The following is a 22,232-nucleotide window of genomic DNA, read 5'->3' on the forward strand; positions in this document are numbered from 1 at the left end:
CAAACTCACTGCCAGCTGAAGGCTTTCTGTGGGATGCACCCCCAGCAGCTGGGGCCACAAGTCCTTCGTTGAAGAAATGCACCCCACGTGGATATTTCAAATGGAACGGTGTCTTTCAAAACATACTCTCCAATCTCCTCATTATATAGATCCTGTGGCCAAAAATAGGAAGTCACATAAAGTCCCATATTAACAACCCCCCCAGCCAAATACTTCTTTTCACAGAAACCACAGTACCCTCCACAAAGTGCACATTTGATCAGGCCACTCCCCTATTGAAAACATATCATGGCTTTGCATCCCTCCAAGGTCAGAAATCAAAATCCTTTAAATGGACCTCAAAGCCTTGCATGGCGTGGCCCCTGCTGTGTTCCCCAGCATCACATCACGCTTGCTGTGCCAGCCACGACACTGCCTTCAATATGCCTCCCACCATAGCACGTCTTCAACAATCCTGTGAAGGACCTTATTTTGCTGTAGGGAAAAAAAACCCTTTCTAGTATGTATGTGTGTTGCCAGACTTGAAGTTTGGGACATTGGTCAGTTTGTAATCAACCATCCATTGCCTCATTGCACTTGCAGCTGCAGAATTGCTACCATGGTGATGAATATTGCTGTCCAAAATATTGGCCTTGATCTGATAGGGTGTACTGACTTGCTACCCAAATTGATGTCTCCCTCCAGAGGAAGATGCCTGTTGCTTTGAAATACGTAGGTATCTGTGCACGTGTCTCTTGATGAACTGTCAAGATAGAAAAGGAAATCCAGAGAAAGTGCCAGGCAGGGCATGTTGCGGTGGGCAAGTCCCCACCTCCACTTTACTACTGCACTGGAGGTGTAAACTGTGTAAACTGTGGGTCTGCTCAGCGAACGCCCTGCATAGTGGACTAACTAGGTTCACGTTAAAGAAGTCCTTTGGGGTGAGGGAGTGAGAATGCCTAATACACGCTAAGAAAGACAAAAGGTAAAGCCAAGGGTACAGAATCCTAAGATGAAGCTGTTTTAAGTAGGCTGATTCAGCCTCTGGCATAGTGAAAATCTGGGGCTCTGAGTCAAAGGCTTGGGAAAGAGTTCCCCTTTATCTCCCTCCTCTACCCCGTAACTCCTCACATTTCCGGAAGGCTTCCCCCAAATCCCTCTCAGGTCTTAGAGAACATGGCTCTTTCTCTCCTCTTACCAAGACCCACTGCTTCAAGAGTGAACTCCAAGGACACATTGATCCCCACAATCTATTGGTCTTTGTGTATCGGAAATCACAAGATGGGATTTTCCAGCCACCCACCAGAGCAACTGAGAAGGGCTTCCTCTCATCCTCCCAAGCTACCACTCCTCCCAGAATCCGTATCTTATTTCTCACCTCCTCCACCTCTACCACTTAATTTGCTCTGCAGAGAAAGTCCCTAAGTTTTACTGGAAACCCAACTTCCATCCTAGTAGACCCTGTTGTCACAGAAGGGAATGAGCAGAGAATTGCAAGGCTAGCAGTTGACTCCCCGGTTCATACAAAGACACATGGGGCTTCCCTGGTGGCGCAGTGGTTGGGAGTCCACGTGCCGATGCAGGGGACACGGGTTCGTGTCCCTGTCCGGGAAGATCCTACATGCCGTGGAGCCGCTGGGCCCGTGAGCCATGGCCGCTGAGCCTGTGCGTCCGGAGCCTGTGCTCCGCAATGGGAGAGGCCACAGCAGCGAGAGGCCCGCATACCGCAAAAAAAGAAACCCCAAAAACAAAAAACACACATGGTTCTCAGAGGCATTCTTCTCAAATCCAACGGTGGTTAACTGTTATCAACAGTTACTCTAATCCAACTGTTATCAACTGTTGTTAACAATTGAATGATTTTCATGGACTCATGAAATTTATTTACAACTTTTTTTTAAATTGGAAAGACTTTTTTATGATGGGCATTTAAGAATGCATAATCTCAGTATGAAATGAGATTTCATAATCTCATTTATGATTTTTTTTATTTTTAGAATCGCTTTCCACATGCATACATAATTTGCATAGTTCATCAGTACAGAGCATTTTGGATTATTCTGTTATTCCTTAACAATACCTCTAAACCTTTCTTGTGTTCCTGGATAGTGAGTATTTATGTCCCTTAGTTTCTTTATCTTATAGTTCTTGAAAGATCTCTTTCAGACTTTGTCATCCATCTCTTGTGCATATATTGAAAGGAAAACAACAGTGAAACAAATTGGTTGAGATATTTCTAAGGCAGTGACTGCCACTTGGCTGACAGCAGTATAAAAATCATCCTGATGTCAGAGATGTTAAAATAAAATGGAAACGATAATACATTCCCATGGACATACGGCTTTGCATAAGAGCTTTTCCTCCCAGACCATCCCTCCCTTCTTTTTACCCTACAGAAATCCAGTATTGTGAATTTTGTGTTTATCATGTCCTTGTTTTTTTCTCCCCTTTTAGCAAATGTGTGCTAAACATGGAAGCCAACCGGGGCTTTGTCTGCCTCTCAGTGGTCATGTGTGAGCCTTGTTTCTGAACCAGGAATGACTCTGAAGCTCCTAAAGAAGGAGAGGATCTTACTGGATGTCTTACTTAGAGTCCCTGAACTGGTGGCGGACTGGCTGTTCCTCAGTTTGCGAGCTGTCCTCCCGTCCTTTGTCAACTTTGGAGTTTCCATGGCCAGATGAGGACCAGTGGGAGGATGATTTCTGGGTCTTGTCCCCTCCTGTCCTGTGGTGACCTTCACGTGTCCTGCGGTGATGGGAACTTTTCCTCGATGAAGACGTGTCCTTCTTTTCTTTTTTTCTCTCCAGGCTTCATCCCTGGGGTGGAAGCCCTTCTGGCTTCCATCCCGTTCAGACATGTAGCCTTCAGTCTGCAAGGTGGAGACCACGGGATCTGCGACCTTCCCTTCAGCTCTTCCAGCAGCAGGCTTGCTGGTTGTGACTGCAACTGGCAACACCATGCTCATGCTGCTCTCTGGACCATCTCCCACCGTCGAGGATGTGCTGGCATCATCCGCCAAGACCAGGTTCATGTCCTGCAAGGATAAACTGGCAGCACCTGTAATGTCCTCGCCGGATCCGCTTTCTCCTGGATCCTTGATGGTGGCTCCCGCCAGGCCCATGGTCAACCCTGCCGCTGATCCTTTGGCACTTGTCACGGCTGCAGTTGATCCATGGGGGGCACCTGCAATGGCCTCGCCAGATCCGCTTTCTCCTGGATCCTTGATGGTGGCTCCAGCCAGGCCAATGGCCATTCCTGCCGCTGATCCTTCGGCGCTTTCCACGGCTGCATTTAATCCATGGGGGGCACCTGCAGTGGTCTCACCGGATCCGCTTTCTCCTGGATCCTTGATAATGGCTTCCGCCAGGCCCATGGTCATTCCTGCCGCTGAATACTTCGGCACTTTTCACGGCTGCACTTGATCTATGGGGGCACCTTCAATGGCCTCGCTGGATCCGCTTTCTCCTGGATCCTTGATAATGGCTCCCCCCAGGCCCATGGTTAACCCTGCCGCTGATCCTTTGGCGCTTTTCACGGCTGCAGTTGATCCATGGGGGGCACCTGCAATGGCCTCGCCGGATCCGCTTTCTCCTGGATCCTTGATGGTGGCTCCAGCCAGGCCCATGGTCATTTCTGCCGCTGATACTTCGGCGCTTTTCACGGCTGCATTTGATCCATGAGGGAAACCTGCAATAGCCTCGCCAGATCTGCTTTCTCCTGGATCCTTGATAATGGCTCCCGCCAGGCCCATGGTCATTCCTGCCGCTGATACTTCGGCGCTTTTCACGGCTGCACTTGAACTATGTGGGCACCTGCAATGGCCTCGCCGGATCTGCTTTCTCCAGGATCCTTGATGGTGGCTCCTTGATGGTGGCTCCCGCCAGGCCCATGGTCAACCCTGCCGCTGATCCTTCGGCGCTTTTCACGGCTGCAGTTGATCCATGGGGGGCACCTGCAATACCTCGCCAGATCCACTTTCTCCTGGATCCTTGATGGTGGCTCCAGCCAGGCCCATGGCCATTCCTGCCGCTGATCCTTCTGCACTTTTCACGGCTGCACTTGATCTATGGGGGCACCTGCAATGGCCTCGCCGAATCCGCTTTCTCCTGGATCCTTGATAATGGCTCCCCCGAGGCCCATGGTTAACCCTGCCGCTGATCCTTTGGCGCTTTTCACGGCTGCAGTTGATCCATGGGGGGCACCTGCAATGGCCTTGCCAGATCCGCTTTCTCCTGGATCCTTGATGGTGGCTCCAGCCAGGCCAATGGACATCCCTGCCGCTGATCCTTCGATGCATTTCACGGCTGCAGTTGATCCATGGGGGGCACCTGCAATGGCCTCACCGGATCCACTTTCTCCTGGATCCTTGATGGTGGCTCCCGCCAGACCGGTGGTCATCCCTGCCGCTGATCCTTTGGCGCTTTTCACGGCTGCAGTTGATCCATGGGGGGCACCTGCAATGGCCTCGCCGGATCCACTTTCTCCTGGATCCTTGATAATGTCTCCCGCCAGGCCCATGGTCATTCCTGCCGCTGAATACTTCCGTGCTTTTCACGGCTGCGCTTGACCTAGGGGGGCACCTGCAATGGCCTCGCCGGATCCGCTTTCTCCTGGATCCTTGATGGTGGCTCCCGCCAGGCCCACGGTCATCCCTCCTGCTGATCCTTCGGCGCTTTTTGTGGGTCCAGTCACGTCACGAAGCTTGTGAATCCCAGCCTCATCCTGATCCCTTTCTCTGTGGAGCTCTGTGGTCTGAACCAAGGGGAGGAGAATCAGGTAAGATAGAGATGACAGAAAGTGAGATCTGAACTGTCTGCTCCTCTGTCATCCTGGAGCTGAGCAACTCAGGGGCTTATACTTAGAATAACCTTTGAAATCGCCCAGTTTAAGCTCCCATTGGATGCAAGATCCCATCTACTGCACCACTGTCAAACGGCCACTCCATTTTACTTGAACAGTCCCAGGGTCAGGGAAAGCACTGATAAAATTCTCCATGATATACACTTTAATTTTATACCCTTGTGCTTCTCTCTCTGCAGGACAGACTCCTAGAAGTGGGGTTCCTGGGTCAAGGGATGCACACCTTCTGCATTTTGGTGACTACACGGGTTGGGCTGATTTGAATCAGCATGTCGGCGTCACGGGGAGACACAACGAAGGAAGGACTTCCTAACTGTGAATGATGTTCCACAACTGATGAGACTACCTGGGCTGGGGTAAGTGTTCAAGAAGCGACCAGACAATCAGGATGCTGTAGAAGGGATTACAGCCCTGGTGATGAGACCAGTGCAGCTGATATGATACCTAAGGTCTCTCTGAAATTCAGCCCTGTGGGACAAGGTGGAGAAGCACTCGGAACCTCTCCAGTGTGGTGAATCCCATAGTGATAGCTCGTTTGTCCCTGACCCTTTTCAACAATAGAAGGTATTTCCCAGGTGAGTCTCAGAGAGCACCAAAGGCTATGAAGGACCTGCTCTCCCAAAGCACCCTGCCCCATGTTCTTGAGTCTCTGTGGGTGCTTCCCACTAGGATTTTGGCATCCTCTGTAGTCGCTGCATCTCCAGTTTGGAGCATCGGGGTACTGCTGTAACTGACTACCGGTGGTCTCAGGATATAGACAAGCTTTTCCCAATGGGAAAAGAGGTCTTTTTGTGCATCGGAAGAGGGGCACAGCTGCAGATAGAAAGTACGGCCGGTAGCAAGATTCAGGCACAGCTGCTGTTTCTCACGGTTGTGGATGGAGATCTTGACAAACTTCAAGGGAAGCAGCCTGGTGAGCTCTAGGGTCTTCACGGGCTTGCAACCTCTCCCCTTGGTGATCCGGGCGCATCTGACATGCTCGTCACAGACTTTCGTTGTTTGGGCCAGCAGCATGACGTCAGGTAGTGGGAAGAGGGGGCTGGTGGATGCGACGCCCACAGTCACCCTTCGGACGCGGTTGTCTAGGTCAATCAGTTCTCCTTCCTTGCTGACCTGGATAAAGTCGCTCTCAAACATGGGAGCGTACTTGAAAATGTCATACTCTCCTCCCTCGTACAGTTGTCGTTGCAGGACCCCCTTGGAGGTCCTCAACACCCCCACTGAACAGTAGCTATTGGCCATGTAATGAGGTGAACTCCCACTGCTCATGGCTCTCTTCGTTCAAGACAGAGCCACCAGCCACAAATTGAGTCTCGGAGAGAGAGAGGGAACGAAAGCAACTCGTCACCTCCCTGCAGGACTCTGCCAGAGTCTCTTGGCCCGACCATATTTATACCGCAAGTCCTTTGTGACCCGTCACCATCACATCGCACACCCCTTGGTTGAGCCTCCAAGTCCCCACCCCCTTGGGGCAGGCTCACCAGCCTCCCCCTAAACCAACCACCATGTCCATAGGGAACAGGCTGACCCTGCCAGGGTATAGGTGTGGGTAGGCTGGATAGTCTTTGTAATCAAAAGGTTGAGAAAACCCTCCTGCTTTTGTAAATATCTGGGTGGTTTCCAGTCTTGTTGTTACAAATCTCCCTGCAGGGATCATCTTCGTGCTTCTGCTGAATGATGTCCTGGGGATAAAATCCTGGAAGTGGACTGTGTCCTTGCTAAGGGCAGGCATCCTATGGGAATTGCTGTTCTCTGTGCCCCCAGCGTATATAACACAGTGCTGGCAGGAACTTAGAAAGAGTGCTACCTGTCAGAGTCCCATTGGTACTGTCATTTCCAGGATATGGAGAATTTTCTCACCCATTTTCTCTTTTCAAGGAGGCTAACTTTTGTTTATATTTACATTTATATTTATATTTTTTACAGTTTTAGAAACTTTTTATTGTGAAATATAACACACATTCATGAAAGTGCAGAAACCATAAATATAGCTTAATGAGTAACAAGAAAGTGAACACCCTTGTAGCTGCCACCCAGAGCAAGAAATAGAACCCTGCCAGCCCCTCTTCTGCATGCTCCCTCCCCACAAAGGGAACCCAAACTTGGTTTGTATTTTTTTTCTTTTCCTTCTTCTTTTTTATTGATGTATAGTTGATTTACAATGTTGTGTTAATTTGTGTTGTGTTAATTTCTTCTGTTAATTTCTGATTCAGTTTTTTGTATACATACATTCTTTTTCATATTCTTTTCCATTATGGTTTATCACAGGATACTGAATATAGTTCTCTGTGCTCTACAGTAGGACCGTGCTGTTTATCCATCCTGTAGTTTGTATCTGCTAATCCCAAACTCCCAATCCTTCCCTCCTTGACCCCTGCTTTTTTTTTTTTTTTTTTTTTTTTTGCGGTACGTGGGCCTCTCACTGTTGTGGCCTCTCTCGTTGCGGAGCACAGGCTCCGGAGCCATGGCTCACGGGCCCAGCCGCTCCGTGGCATGTGGGGTCCTCCCGGACCGGGGCACGAACCCGTGTCCCCTGTGTCGGCAGGCGGACTCCCAACCACTGCGCCACCAGGGAAGCCCGAAGCTGAGCTCTTGAACTGGAGTGACCCTTCCGAGAGGGTCTGTGTTGGGCTACGATGGCCTGACCTTCACACTCCACGTCAATCATTTCTTGCCGTGCACCTCGGGTGAGGAACCCAGGCAATTTCCAAACTCACTGCCAGCTGAAGGCTTTCTGTGGGATGCACCCCCAGCAGCTGGGGCCACAAGTCCTTCGTTGAAGAAATGCACCCCACGTGGATATTTCAAATGGAACGGTGTCTTTCAAAACATACTCTCCAATCTCCTCATTATATAGATCCTGTGGCCAAAAATAGGAAGTCACATAAAGTCCCATATTAACAACCCCCCCAGCCAAATACTTCTTTTCACAGAAACCACAGTACCCTCCACAAAGTGCACATTTGATCAGGCCACTCCCCTATTGAAAACATATCATGGCTTTGCATCCCTCCAAGGTCAGAAATCAAAATCCTTTAAATGGACCTCAAAGCCTTGCATGGCGTGGCCCCTGCTGTGTTCCCCAGCATCACATCACGCTTGCTGTGCCAGCCACGACACTGCCTTCAATATGCCTCCCACCATAGCACGTCTTCAACAATCCTGTGAAGGACCTTATTTTGCTGTAGGGAAAAAAAACCCTTTCTAGTATGTATGTGTGTTGCCAGACTTGAAGTTTGGGACATTGGTCAGTTTGTAATCAACCATCCATTGCCTCATTGCACTTGCAGCTGCAGAATTGCTACCATGGTGATGAATATTGCTGTCCAAAATATTGGCCTTGATCTGATAGGGTGTACTGACTTGCTACCCAAATTGATGTCTCCCTCCAGAGGAAGATGCCTGTTGCTTTGAAATACGTAGGTATCTGTGCACGTGTCTCTTGATGAACTGTCAAGATAGAAAAGGAAATCCAGAGAAAGTGCCAGGCAGGGCATGTTGCGGTGGGCAAGTCCCCACCTCCACTTTACTACTGCACTGGAGGTGTAAACTGTGTAAACTGTGGGTCTGCTCAGCGAACGCCCTGCATAGTGGACTAACTAGGTTCACGTTAAAGAAGTCCTTTGGGGTGAGGGAGTGAGAATGCCTAATACACGCTAAGAAAGACAAAAGGTAAAGCCAAGGGTACAGAATCCTAAGATGAAGCTGTTTTAAGTAGGCTGATTCAGCCTCTGGCATAGTGAAAATGTGGGGCTCTGAGTCAAAGGCTTGGGAAAGAGTTCCCCTTTATCTCCCTCCTCTACCCCGTAACTCCTCACATTTCCGGAAGGCTTCCCCCAAATCCCTCTCAGGTCTTAGAGAACATGGCTCTTTCTCTCCTCTTACCAAGACCCACTGCTTCAAGAGTGAACTCCAAGGACACATTGATCCCCGCAATCTATTGGTCTTTGTGTATCGGAAATCACAAGATGGGATTTTCCAGCCACCCACCAGAGCAACTGAGAAGGGCTTCCTCTCATCCTCCCAAGCTACCACTCCTCCCAGAATCCGTATCTTATTTCTCACCTCCTCCACCTCTACCACTTAATTTGCTCTGCAGAGAAAGTCCCTAAGTTTTACTGGAAACCCAACTTCCATCCTAGTAGACCCTGTTGTCACAGAAGGGAATGAGCAGAGAATTGCAAGGCTAGCAGTTGACTCCCCGGTTCATACAAAGACACATGGGGCTTCCCTGGTGGCGCAGTGGTTGGGAGTCCACGTGCCGATGCAGGGGACACGGGTTCGTGTCCCTGTCCGGGAAGATCCTACATGCCGTGGAGCCGCTGGGCCCGTGAGCCATGGCCGCTGAGCCTGTGCGTCCGGAGCCTGTGCTCCGCAATGGGAGAGGCCACAGCAGCGAGAGGCCCGCATACCGCAAAAAAAGAAACCCCAAAAACAAAAAACACACATGGTTCTCAGAGGCATTCTTCTCAAATCCAACGGTGGTTAACTGTTATCAACAGTTACTCTAATCCAAATGTTATCAACTGTTGTTAACAATTGAATGATTTTCATGGACTCATGAAATTTATTTACAACTTTTTTTTAAATTGGAAAGACTTTTTTATGATGGACATTTAAGAATGCATAATCTCAGTATGAAATGAGATTTCATAATCTCATTTATGATTTTTTTTATTTTTAGAATCGCTTTCCACATGCATACATAATTTGCATAGTTCATCAGTACAGAGCATTTTGGATTATTCTGTTATTCCTTAACAATACCTCTAAACCTTTCTTGTGTTCCTGGATAGTGAGTATTTATGTCCCTTAGTTTCTTTATCTTATAGTTCTTGAAAGATCTCTTTCAGACTTTGTCATCCATCTCTTGTGCATATATTGAAAGGAAAACAACAGTGAAACAAATTGGTTGAGATATTTCTAAGGCAGTGACTGCCACTTGGCTGACAGCAGTATAAAAATCATCCTGATGTCAGAGATGTTAAAATAAAATGGAAACGATAATACATTCCCATGGACATACGGCTTTGCATAAGAGCTTTTCCTCCCAGACCATCCCTCCCTTCTTTTTACCCTACAGAAATCCAGTATTGTGAATTTTGTGTTTATCATGTCCTTGTTTTTTTCTCCCCTTTTAGCAAATGTGTGCTAAACATGGAAGCCAACCGGGGCTTTGTCTGCCTCTCAGTGGTCATGTGTGAGCCTTGTTTCTGAACCAGGAATGACTCTGAAGCTCCTAAAGAAGGAGAGGATCTTACTGGATGTCTTACTTAGAGTCCCTGAACTGGTGGCGGACTGGCTGTTCCTCAGTTTGCGAGCTGTCCTCCCGTCCTTTGTCAACTTTGGAGTTTCCATGGCCAGATGAGGACCAGTGGGAGGATGATTTCTGGGTCTTGTCCCCTCCTGTCCTGTGGTGACCTTCACGTGTCCTGCGGTGATGGGAACTTTTCCTCGATGAAGACGTGTCCTTCTTTTCTTTTTTTCTCTCCAGGCTTCATCCCTGGGGTGGAAGCCCTTCTGGCTTCCATCCCGTTCAGACATGTAGCCTTCAGTCTGCAAGGTGGAGACCACGGGGTCTGCGACCTTCCCTTCAGCTCTTCCAGCAGCACGCTTGCTGGTTGTGACTGCAACTGGCAACACCATGCTCATGCTGCTCTCTGGACCATCTCCCACCGTCGAGGATGTGCTGGCATCATCCGCCAAGACCAGGTTCATGTCCTGCAAGGATAAACTGGCAGCACCTGTAATGTCCTCGCCGGATCCGCTTTCTCCTGGATCCTTGATGGTGGCTCCCGCCAGGCCCATGGTCAACCCTGCCGCTGATCCTTTGGCACTTGTCACGGCTGCAGTTGATCCATGGGGGGCACCTGCAATGGCCTCGCCAGATCCGCTTTCTCCTGGATCCTTGATGGTGGCTCCAGCCAGGCCAATGGCCATTCCTGCCGCTGATCCTTCGGCGCTTTCCACGGCTGCATTTAATCCATGGGGGGCACCTGCAGTGGTCTCACCGGATCCGCTTTCTCCTGGATCCTTGATAATGGCTTCCGCCAGGCCCATGGTCATTCCTGCCGCTGAATACTTCGGCACTTTTCACGGCTGCACTTGATCTATGGGGGCACCTTCAATGGCCTCGCTGGATCCGCTTTCTCCTGGATCCTTGATAATGGCTCCCCCCAGGCCCATGGTTAACCCTGCCGCTGATCCTTTGGCGCTTTTCACGGCTGCAGTTGATCCATGGGGGGCACCTGCAATGGCCTCGCCGGATCCGCTTTCTCCTGGATCCTTGATGGTGGCTCCAGCCAGGCCCATGGTCATTTCTGCCGCTGATACTTCGGCGCTTTTCACGGCTGCATTTGATCCATGAGGGAAACCTGCAATAGCCTCGCCAGATCTGCTTTCTCCTGGATCCTTGATAATGGCTCCCGCCAGGCCCATGGTCATTCCTGCCGCTGATACTTCGGCGCTTTTCACGGCTGCACTTGAACTATGTGGGCACCTGCAATGGCCTCGCCGGATCTGCTTTCTCCAGGATCCTTGATGGTGGCTCCTTGATGGTGGCTCCCGCCAGGCCCATGGTCAACCCTGCCGCTGATCCTTCGGCGCTTTTCACGGCTGCAGTTGATCCATGGGGGGCACCTGCAATACCTCGCCAGATCCACTTTCTCCTGGATCCTTGATGGTGGCTCCAGCCAGGCCCATGGCCATTCCTGCCGCTGATCCTTCTGCACTTTTCACGGCTGCACTTGATCTATGGGGGCACCTGCAATGGCCTCGCCGAATCCGCTTTCTCCTGGATCCTTGATAATGGCTCCCCCCAGGCCCATGGTTAACCCTGCCGCTGATCCTTTGGCGCTTTTCACGGCTGCAGTTGATCCATGGGGGGCACCTGCAATGGCCTTGCCAGATCCGCTTTCTCCTGGATCCTTGATGGTGGCTCCAGCCAGGCCAATGGACATCCCTGCCGCTGATCCTTCGATGCATTTCACGGCTGCAGTTGATCCATGGGGGGCACCTGCAATACCTCGCCAGATCCACTTTCTCCTGGATCCTTGATGGTGGCTCCAGCCAGGCCCATGGCCATTCCTGCCACTGATCCTTCTGCACTTTTCACGGCTGCACTTGATCTATGGGGGCACCTGCAATGGCCTCGCCGAATCCGCTTTCTCCTGGATCCTTGATAATGGCTCCCCCCAGGCCCATGGTTAACCCTGCCGCTGATCCTTTGGCGCTTTTCACGGCTGCAGTTGATCCATGGGGGTCACCTGCAATGGCCTTGCCAGATCCGCTTTCTCCTGGATCCTTGATGGTGGCTCCCGCCAGACCGGTGGTCATCCCTGCCGCTGATCCTTCGGCGCTTTTCTCGGCTGCAGTTGATCCATGGGGGGCACCTGCAATGGCCTCGCCGGATCCACTTTCTCCTGGATCCTTGATAATGTCTCCCGCCAGGCCCGTGGTCATTCCTGCTGCTGAATACTTCGTTGCTTTTCACGGCTGCACTTGATCTAGGGGGGCACCTGCAATGGCCTCGCCGGATCCGCTTTCTCCTGGATCCTTGATGGTGGCTCCCGCCAGGCCCACGGTCATCCCTCCTGCTGATCCTTCGGCGCTTTTTGTGGGTCCAGTCACGTCACGAAGCTTGTGAATCCCAGCCTCATCCTGATCCCTTTCTCTGTGGAGCTCTGTGGTCTGAACCAAGGGGAGGAGAATCAGGTAAGATAGAGATGACAGAAAGTGAGATCTGAACTGTCTGCTCCTCTGTCATCCTGGAGGTGAGCAACTCAGGGGCTTATACTTAGAATAACCTTTGAAATCACGCAGTCTAAGCTCCCGTTGGATGCAAGATCCCATCTATTGCACGACTGTCAAACGGCCACTCCATTTTACTTGAACAGTCCCAGGGTCAGGGAAAGCACTGATACAATTCTCCATGATATACACTTTAATTTTATACCCTTGTGCTTCTCTCTCTGCAGGACAGACTCCTAGAAGTGGGGTTCCTGGGTCAAGGGATGCACACCTTCTGCATTTTGGTGACTACACGGGTTGGGCTGATTTGAATCAGCATGTCGGCGTCACGGGGAGACACAACGAAGGAAGGACTTCCTAACTGTGAATGATGTTCCACAACTGATGAGACTACCTGGGCTGGGGTAAGTGTTCAAGAAGCGACCAGACAATCAGGATGCTGTAGAAGGGATTACAGCCCTGGTGATGAGACCAGTGCAGCTGATATGATACCTAAGGTCTCTCTGAAATTCAGCCCTGTGGGACAAGGTGGAGAAGCACTCGGAACCTCTCCAGTGTGGTGAATCCCATAGTGATAGCTCGTTTGTCCCTGACCCTTTTCAACAATAGAAGGTATTTCCCAGGCGAGTCTCAGAGAGCACCAAAGGCTATGAAGGCCCTGCTCTCCCAAAGCACCCTGCCCCGGGTTCTTGAGTCTCTGTGGGTGCTTCCCACTAGGATTTTGGCATCCTCTGTAGTCGCTGCATCTCCAGTTTGGAGCATCGGGGTACTGCTGTAACTGACTACCGGTGGTCTCAGGATATAGACAAGCTTTTCCCAATGGGAAAAGAGGTCTTTTTGTGCATCGGAAGAGGGGCACAGCTGCAGATAGAAAGTACGGCCGGTAGCAAGATTCAGGCACAGCTGCTGTTTCTCACGGTTGTGGATGGAGATCTTGACAAACTTTAAGGGAAGCAGCCTGGTGAGCTCTAGGGTCTTCAGGGGCTTGCAACCTCTCCCCTTGGTGATCCCGGCGCATCTGACATGCTCGTCACAGACTTTCGTTGTTTGGGCCAGCAGCATGACGTCAGGTAGTGGGAAGAGGGGGCTGGTGGATGCGACGCCCACAGTCACCCTTCGGACGCGGTTGTCTAGGTCAATCAGTTCTCCTTCCTTGCTGACCTGGATAAAGTCGCTCTCAAACATGGGAGCGTACTTGAAAATGTCATACTCTCCTCCCTCGTACAGTTGTCGTTGCAGGACCCCCATGGAGGTCCTCAACACCCCCACTGAACAGTAGCTATTGGCCATGTAATGAGGTGAACTCCCACTGCTCATGGCTCTCTTCGTTCAAGACAGAGCCACCAGCCACAAATTGAGTCTCGGAGAGAGAGAGGGAACGAAAGCAACTCGTCACCTCCCTGCAGGACTCTGCCAGAGTCTCTTGGCCCGACCATATTTATACCACAAGTCCTTTGTGACCCGTCACCATCACATCGCACACCCCTTGGTTGAGCCTCCAAGTCCCCACCCCCTTGGGGCAGGCTCACCAGCCTCCCCCTAAACCAACCACCATGTCCATAGGGAACAGGCTGACCCTGCCAGGGTATAGGTGTGGGTAGGCTGGATAGTCTTTGTAATCAAAAGGTTGAGAAAACCCTCCTGCTTTTGTAAATATCTGGGTGGTTTCCAGTCTTGTTGTTGTTACAAATCTCCCTGCAGGGATCATCTTCGTGCTTCTGCTGAATGATGTCCTGGGGATAAAATCCTGGAAGTGGACTGTGTCCTTGCTAAGGGCAGGCATCCTATGGGAATTGCTGTTCTCTGTGCCCCCAGCGTATATAACACAGTGCTGGCAGGAACTTAGAAAGAGTGCTACCTGTCAGAGTCCCATTGGTACTGTCATTTCCAGGATATGGAGAATTTTCTCACCCATTTTCTCTTTTCAAGGAGGCTAACTTTTGTTTATATTTACATTTATATTTATATTTTTTACAGTTTTAGAAACTTTTTATTGTGAAATATAACACACATTCATGAAAGTGCAGAAACCATAAATATAGCTTAATGAGTAACAAGAAAGTGAACACCCTTGTAGCTGCCACCCAGAGCAAGAAATAGAACCCTGCCAGCCCCTCTTCTGCATGCTCCCTCCCCACAAAGGGAACCCAAACTTGGTTTGTATTTTTTTTCTTTTCCTTCTTCTTTTTTATTGATGTATAGTTGATTTACAATGTTGTGTTAATTTGTGTTGTGTTAATTTCTTCTGTTAATTTCTGATTCAGTTTTTTGTATACATACATTCTTTTTCATATTCTTTTCCATTATGGTTTATCACAGGATACTGAATATAGTTCTCTGTGCTCTACAGTAGGACCGTGCTGTTTATCCATCCTGTAGTTTGTATCTGCTAATCCCAAACTCCCAATCCTTCCCTCCTTGACCCCTGCTTTTTTTTTTTTTTTTTTTTTTTTTTGCGGTACGTGGGCCTCTCACTGTTGTGGCCTCTCTCGTTGCGGAGCACAGGCTCCGGAGCCATGGCTCACGGGCCCAGCCGCTCCGTGGCATGTGGGGTCCTCCCGGACCGGGGCACGAACCCGTGTCCCCTGTGTCGGCAGGCGGACTCCCAACCACTGCGCCACCAGGGAAGCCCGAAGCTGAGCTCTTGAACTGGAGTGACCCTTCCGAGAGGGTCTGTGTTGGGCTACGATGGCCTGACCTTCACACTCCACGTCAATCATTTCTTGCCGTGCACCTCGGGTGAGGAACCCAGGCAATTTCCAAACTCACTGCCAGCTGAAGGCTTTCTGTGGGATGCACCCCCAGCAGCTGGGGCCACAAGTCCTTCGTTGAAGAAATGCACCCCACGTGGATATTTCAAATGGAACGGTGTCTTTCAAAACATACTCTCCAATCTCCTCATTATATAGATCCTGTGGCCAAAAATAGGAAGTCACATAAAGTCCCATATTAACAACCCCCCCAGCCAAATACTTCTTTTCACAGAAACCACAGTACCCTCCACAAAGTGCACATTTGATCAGGCCACTCCCCTATTGAAAACATATCATGGCTTTGCATCCCTCCAAGGTCAGAAATCAAAATCCTTTAAATGGACCTCAAAGCCTTGCATGGCGTGGCCCCTGCTGTGTTCCCCAGCATCACATCACGCTTGCTGTGCCAGCCACGACACTGCCTTCAATATGCCTCCCACCATAGCACGTCTTCAACAATCCTGTGAAGGACCTTATTTTGCTGTAGGGAAAAAAAACCCTTTCTAGTATGTATGTGTGTTGCCAGACTTGAAGTTTGGGACATTGGTCAGTTTGTAATCAACCATCCATTGCCTCATTGCACTTGCAGCTGCAGAATTGCTACCATGGTGATGAATATTGCTGTCCAAAATATTGGCCTTGATCTGATAGGGTGTACTGACTTGCTACCCAAATTGATGTCTCCCTCCAGAGGAAGATGCCTGTTGCTTTGAAATACGTAGGTATCTGTGCACGTGTCTCTTGATGAACTGTCAAGATAGAAAAGGAAATCCAGAGAAAGTGCCAGGCAGGGCATGTTGCGGTGGGCAAGTCCCCACCTCCACTTTACTACTGCACTGGAGGTGTAAACTGTGTAAACTGTGGGTCTGCTCAGCGAACGCCCTGCATAGTGGACTAACTAGGTTCACGTTAAAGAAGTCCTTTGGGGTGAGGGAGTGAGAATGCCTAATACACGCTAAGAAAGACAAAAGGTAAAGCCAAGGGTACAGAATCCTAAGATGAAGCTGTTTTAAGTAGGCTGATTCAGCCTCTGGCATAGTGAAAATGTGGGGCTCTGAGTCAAAGGCTTGGGAAAGAGTTCCCCTTTATCTCCCTCCTCTACCCCGTAACTCCTCACATTTCCGGAAGGCTTCCCCCAAATCCCTCTCAGGTCTTAGAGAACATGGCTCTTTCTCTCCTCTTACCAAGACCCACTGCTTCAAGAGTGAACTCCAAGGACACATTGATCCCCACAATCTATTGGTCTTTGTGTATCGGAAATCACAAGATGGGATTTTCCAGCCACCCACCAGAGCAACTGAGAAGGGCTTCCTCTCATCCTCCCAAGCTACCACTCCTCCCAGAATCCGTATCTTATTTCTCACCTCCTCCACCTCTACCACTTAATTTGCTCTGCAGAGAAAGTCCCTAAGTTTTACTGGAAACCCAACTTCCATCCTAGTAGACCCTGTTGTCACAGAAGGGAATGAGCAGAGAATTGCAAGGCTAGCAGTTGACTCCCCGGTTCATACAAAGACACATGGGGCTTCCCTGGTGGCGCAGTGGTTGGGAGTCCACGTGCCGATGCAGGGGACACGGGTTCGTGTCCCTGTCCGGGAAGATCCTACATGCCGTGGAGCCGCTGGGCCCGTGAGCCATGGCCGCTGAGCCTGTGCGTCCGGAGCCTGTGCTCCGCAATGGGAGAGGCCACAGCAGCGAGAGGCCCGCATACCGCAAAAAAAGAAACCCCAAAAACAAAAAACACACATGGTTCTCAGAGGCATTCTTCTCAAATCCAACGGTGGTTAACTGTTATCAACAGTTACTCTAATCCAAATGTTATCAACTGTTGTTAACAATTGAATGATTTTCATGGACTCATGAAATTTATTTACAACTTTTTTTTAAATTGGAAAGACTTTTTTATGATGGACATTTAAGAATGCATAATCTCAGTATGAAATGAGATTTCATAATCTCATTTATGATTTTTTTTATTTTTAGAATCGCTTTCCACATGCATACATAATTTGCATAGTTCATCAGTACAGAGCATTTTGGATTATTCTGTTATTCCTTAACAATACCTCTAAACCTTTCTTGTGTTCCTGGATAGTGAGTATTTATGTCCCTTAGTTTCTTTATCTTATAGTTCTTGAAAGATCTCTTTCAGACTTTGTCATCCATCTCTTGTGCATATATTGAAAGGAAAACAACAGTGAAACAAATTGGTTGAGATATTTCTAAGGCAGTGACTGCCACTTGGCTGACAGCAGTATAAAAATCATCCTGATGTCAGAGATGTTAAAATAAAATGGAAACGATAATACATTCCCATGGACATACGGCTTTGCATAAGAGCTTTTCCTCCCAGACCATCCCTCCCTTCTTTTTACCCTACAGAAATCCAGTATTGTGAATTTTGTGTTTATCATGTCCTTGTTTTTTTCTCCCCTTTTAGCAAATGTGTGCTAAACATGGAAGCCAACCGGGGCTTTGTCTGCCTCTCAGTGGTCATGTGTGAGCCTTGTTTCTGAACCAGGAATGACTCTGAAGCTCCTAAAGAAGGAGAGGATCTTACTGGATGTCTTACTTAGAGTCCCTGAACTGGTGGCGGACTGGCTGTTCCTCAGTTTGCGAGCTGTCCTCCCGTCCTTTGTCAACTTTGGAGTTTCCATGGCCAGATGAGGACCAGTGGGAGGATGATTTCTGGGTCTTGTCCCCTCCTGTCCTGTGGTGACCTTCACGTGTCCTGCGGTGATGGGAACTTTTCCTCGATGAAGACGTGTCCTTCTTTTCTTTTTTTCTCTCCAGGCTTCATCCCTGGGGTGGAAGCCCTTCTGGCTTCCATCCCGTTCAGACATGTAGCCTTCAGTCTGCAAGGTGGAGACCACGGGGTCTGCGACCTTCCCTTCAGCTCTTCCAGCAGCACGCTTGCTGGTTGTGACTGCAACTGGCAACACCATGCTCATGCTGCTCTCTGGACCATCTCCCACCGTCGAGGATGTGCTGGCATCATCCGCCAAGACCAGGTTCATGTCCTGCAAGGATAAACTGGCAGCACCTGTAATGTCCTCGCCGGATCCGCTTTCTCCTGGATCCTTGATGGTGGCTCCCGCCAGGCCCATGGTCAACCCTGCCGCTGATCCTTTGGCACTTGTCACGGCTGCAGTTGATCCATGGGGGGCACCTGCAATGGCCTCGCCAGATCCGCTTTCTCCTGGATCCTTGATGGTGGCTCCAGCCAGGCCAATGGCCATTCCTGCCGCTGATCCTTCGGCGCTTTCCACGGCTGCATTTAATCCATGGGGGGCACCTGCAGTGGTCTCACCGGATCCGCTTTCTCCTGGATCCTTGATAATGGCTTCCGCCAGGCCCATGGTCATTCCTGCCGCTGAATACTTCGGCACTTTTCACGGCTGCACTTGATCTATGGGGGCACCTTCAATGGCCTCGCTGGATCCGCTTTCTCCTGGATCCTTGATAATGGCTCCCCCCAGGCCCATGGTTAACCCTGCCGCTGATCCTTTGGCGCTTTTCACGGCTGCAGTTGATCCATGGGGGGCACCTGCAATGGCCTCGCCGGATCCGCTTTCTCCTGGATCCTTGATGGTGGCTCCAGCCAGGCCCATGGTCATTTCTGCCGCTGATACTTCGGCGCTTTTCACGGCTGCATTTGATCCATGAGGGAAACCTGCAATAGCCTCGCCAGATCTGCTTTCTCCTGGATCCTTGATAATGGCTCCCGCCAGGCCCATGGTCATTCCTGCCGCTGATACTTCGGCGCTTTTCACGGCTGCACTTGAACTATGTGGGCACCTGCAATGGCCTCGCCGGATCTGCTTTCTCCAGGATCCTTGATGGTGGCTCCTTGATGGTGGCTCCCGCCAGGCCCATGGTCAACCCTGCCGCTGATCCTTCGGCGCTTTTCACGGCTGCAGTTGATCCATGGGGGGCACCTGCAATACCTCGCCAGATCCACTTTCTCCTGGATCCTTGATGGTGGCTCCAGCCAGGCCCATGGCCATTCCTGCCGCTGATCCTTCTGCACTTTTCACGGCTGCACTTGATCTATGGGGGCACCTGCAATGGCCTCGCCGAATCCGCTTTCTCCTGGATCCTTGATAATGGCTCCCCCCAGGCCCATGGTTAACCCTGCCGCTGATCCTTTGGCGCTTTTCACGGCTGCAGTTGATCCATGGGGGGCACCTGCAATGGCCTTGCCAGATCTGCTTTCTCCTGGATCCTTGATGGTGGCTCCAGCCAGGCCAATGGACATCCCTGCCGCTGATCCTTCGATGCATTTCACGGCTGCAGTTGATCCATGGGGGGCACCTGCAATACCTCGCCAGATCCACTTTCTCCTGGATCCTTGATGGTGGCTCCAGCCAGGCCCATGGCCATTCCTGCCACTGATCCTTCTGCACTTTTCACGGCTGCACTTGATCTATGGGGGCACCTGCAATGGCCTCGCCGAATCCGCTTTCTCCTGGATCCTTGATAATGGCTCCCCCCAGGCCCATGGTTAACCCTGCCGCTGATCCTTTGGCGCTTTTCACGGCTGCAGTTGATCCATGGGGGTCACCTGCAATGGCCTTGCCAGATCCGCTTTCTCCTGGATCCTTGATGGTGGCTCCCGCCAGACCGGTGGTCATCCCTGCCGCTGATCCTTCGGCGCTTTTCTCGGCTGCAGTTGATCCATGGGGGGCACCTGCAATGGCCTCGCCGGATCCACTTTCTCCTGGATCCTTGATAATGTCTCCCGCCAGGCCCGTGGTCATTCCTGCTGCTGAATACTTCGTTGCTTTTCACGGCTGCACTTGATCTAGGGGGGCACCTGCAATGGCCTCGCCGGATCCGCTTTCTCCTGGATCCTTGATGGTGGCTCCCGCCAGGCCCACGGTCATCCCTCCTGCTGATCCTTCGGCGCTTTTTGTGGGTCCAGTCACGTCACGAAGCTTGTGAATCCCAGCCTCATCCTGATCCCTTTCTCTGTGGAGCTCTGTGGTCTGAACCAAGGGGAGGAGAATCAGGTAAGATAGAGATGACAGAAAGTGAGATCTGAACTGTCTGCTCCTCTGTCATCCTGGAGGTGAGCAACTCAGGGGCTTATACTTAGAATAACCTTTGAAATCACGCAGTCTAAGCTCCCGTTGGATGCAAGATCCCATCTATTGCACGACTGTCAAACGGCCACTCCATTTTACTTGAACAGTCCCAGGGTCAGGGAAAGCACTGATACAATTCTCCATGATATACACTTTAATTTTATACCCTTGTGCTTCTCTCTCTGCAGGACAGACTCCTAGAAGTGGGGTTCCTGGGTCAAGGGATGCACACCTTCTGCATTTTGGTGACTACACGGGTTGGGCTGATTTGAATCAGCATGTCGGCGTCACGGGGAGACACAACGAAGGAAGGACTTCCTAACTGTGAATGATGTTCCACAACTGATGAGACTACCTGGGCTGGGGTAAGTGTTCAAGAAGCGACCAGACAATCAGGATGCTGTAGAAGGGATTACAGCCCTGGTGATGAGACCAGTGCAGCTGATATGATACCTAAGGTCTCTCTGAAATTCAGCCCTGTGGGACAAGGTGGAGAAGCACTCGGAACCTCTCCAGTGTGGTGAATCCCATAGTGATAGCTCGTTTGTCCCTGACCCTTTTCAACAATAGAAGGTATTTCCCAGGCGAGTCTCAGAGAGCACCAAAGGCTATGAAGGCCCTGCTCTCCCAAAGCACCCTGCCCCGGGTTCTTGAGTCTCTGTGGGTGCTTCCCACTAGGATTTTGGCATCCTCTGTAGTCGCTGCATCTCCAGTTTGGAGCATCGGGGTACTGCTGTAACTGACTACCGGTGGTCTCAGGATATAGACAAGCTTTTCCCAATGGGAAAAGAGGTCTTTTTGTGCATCGGAAGAGGGGCACAGCTGCAGATAGAAAGTACGGCCGGTAGCAAGATTCAGGCACAGCTGCTGTTTCTCACGGTTGTGGATGGAGATCTTGACAAACTTCAAGGGAAGCAGCCTGGTGAGCTCTAGGGTCTTCAGGGGCTTGCAACCTCTCCCCTTGGTGATCCCGGCGCATCTGACATGCTCGTCACAGACTTTCGTTGTTTGGGCCAGCAGCATGACGTCAGGTAGTGGGAAGAGGGGGCTGGTGGATGCGACGCCCACAGTCACCCTTCGGACGCGGTTGTCTAGGTCAATCAGTTCTCCTTCCTTGCTGACCTGGATAAAGTCGCTCTCAAACATGGGAGCGTACTTGAAAATGTCATACTCTCCTCCCTCGTACAGTTGTCGTTGCAGGACCCCCATGGAGGTCCTCAACACCCCCACTGAACAGTAGCTATTGGCCATGTAATGAGGTGAACTCCCACTGCTCATGGCTCTCTTCGTTCAAGACAGAGCCACCAGCCACAAATTGAGTCTCGGAGAGAGAGAGGGAACGAAAGCAACTCGTCACCTCCCTGCAGGACTCTGCCAGAGTCTCTTGGCCCGACCATATTTATACCGCAAGTCCTTTGTGACCCGTCACCATCACATCGCACACCCCTTGGTTGAGCCTCCAAGTCCCCACCCCCTTGGGGCAGGCTCACCAGCCTCCCCCTAAACCAACCACCATGTCCATAGGGAACAGGCTGACCCTGCCAGGGTATAGGTGTGGGTAGGCTGGATAGTCTTTGTAATCAAAAGGTTGAGAAAACCCTCCTGCTTTTGTAAATATCTGGGTGGTTTCCAGTCTTGTTGTTGTTACAAATCTCCCTGCAGGGATCATCTTCGTGCTTCTGCTGAATGATGTCCTGGGGATAAAATCCTGGAAGTGGACTGTGTCCTTGCTAAGGGCAGGCATCCTATGGGAATTGCTGTTCTCTGTGCCCCCAGCGTATATAACACAGTGCTGGCAGGAACT

General features: G+C 50.6%; 2 protein-coding genes and 1 pseudogene across 2 annotated transcripts; all 3 read right to left on the reverse strand.

Moving 5' to 3' along the window:
- Positions 1-2,497: 2,497 nt before the first annotated feature.
- Positions 2,498-6,108, reverse strand: LOC132486892 (Golgi-associated RAB2 interactor protein 3-like; annotated as a pseudogene).
- Positions 6,109-12,465: 6,357 nt separating this feature from the next.
- On the reverse strand, positions 12,466-13,881 carry LOC132486054 (Golgi-associated RAB2 interactor protein 3-like; the record flags this gene model as incomplete). The annotated part of the gene is made up of 2 exons (XM_060092731.1): positions 12,466-12,528; positions 13,303-13,881. Coding segments are annotated over 2 exons (642 nt in total), but the record flags the coding sequence as incomplete, so codon positions are not given.
- Positions 13,882-20,266: 6,385 nt separating this feature from the next.
- Positions 20,267-21,682, reverse strand: LOC132486053 (Golgi-associated RAB2 interactor protein 3-like; the record flags this gene model as incomplete). Its single annotated transcript, XM_060092730.1, has 2 exons — positions 20,267-20,329; positions 21,104-21,682. Coding segments are annotated over 2 exons (642 nt in total), but the record flags the coding sequence as incomplete, so codon positions are not given.
- Positions 21,683-22,232: the final 550 nt, after the last annotated feature.

Source organism: Mesoplodon densirostris, chromosome 3 (genome assembly GCF_025265405.1).
Source record: "Mesoplodon densirostris isolate mMesDen1 chromosome 3, mMesDen1 primary haplotype, whole genome shotgun sequence".
Taxonomy (NCBI): domain Eukaryota; kingdom Metazoa; phylum Chordata; class Mammalia; order Artiodactyla; family Ziphiidae; genus Mesoplodon; species Mesoplodon densirostris.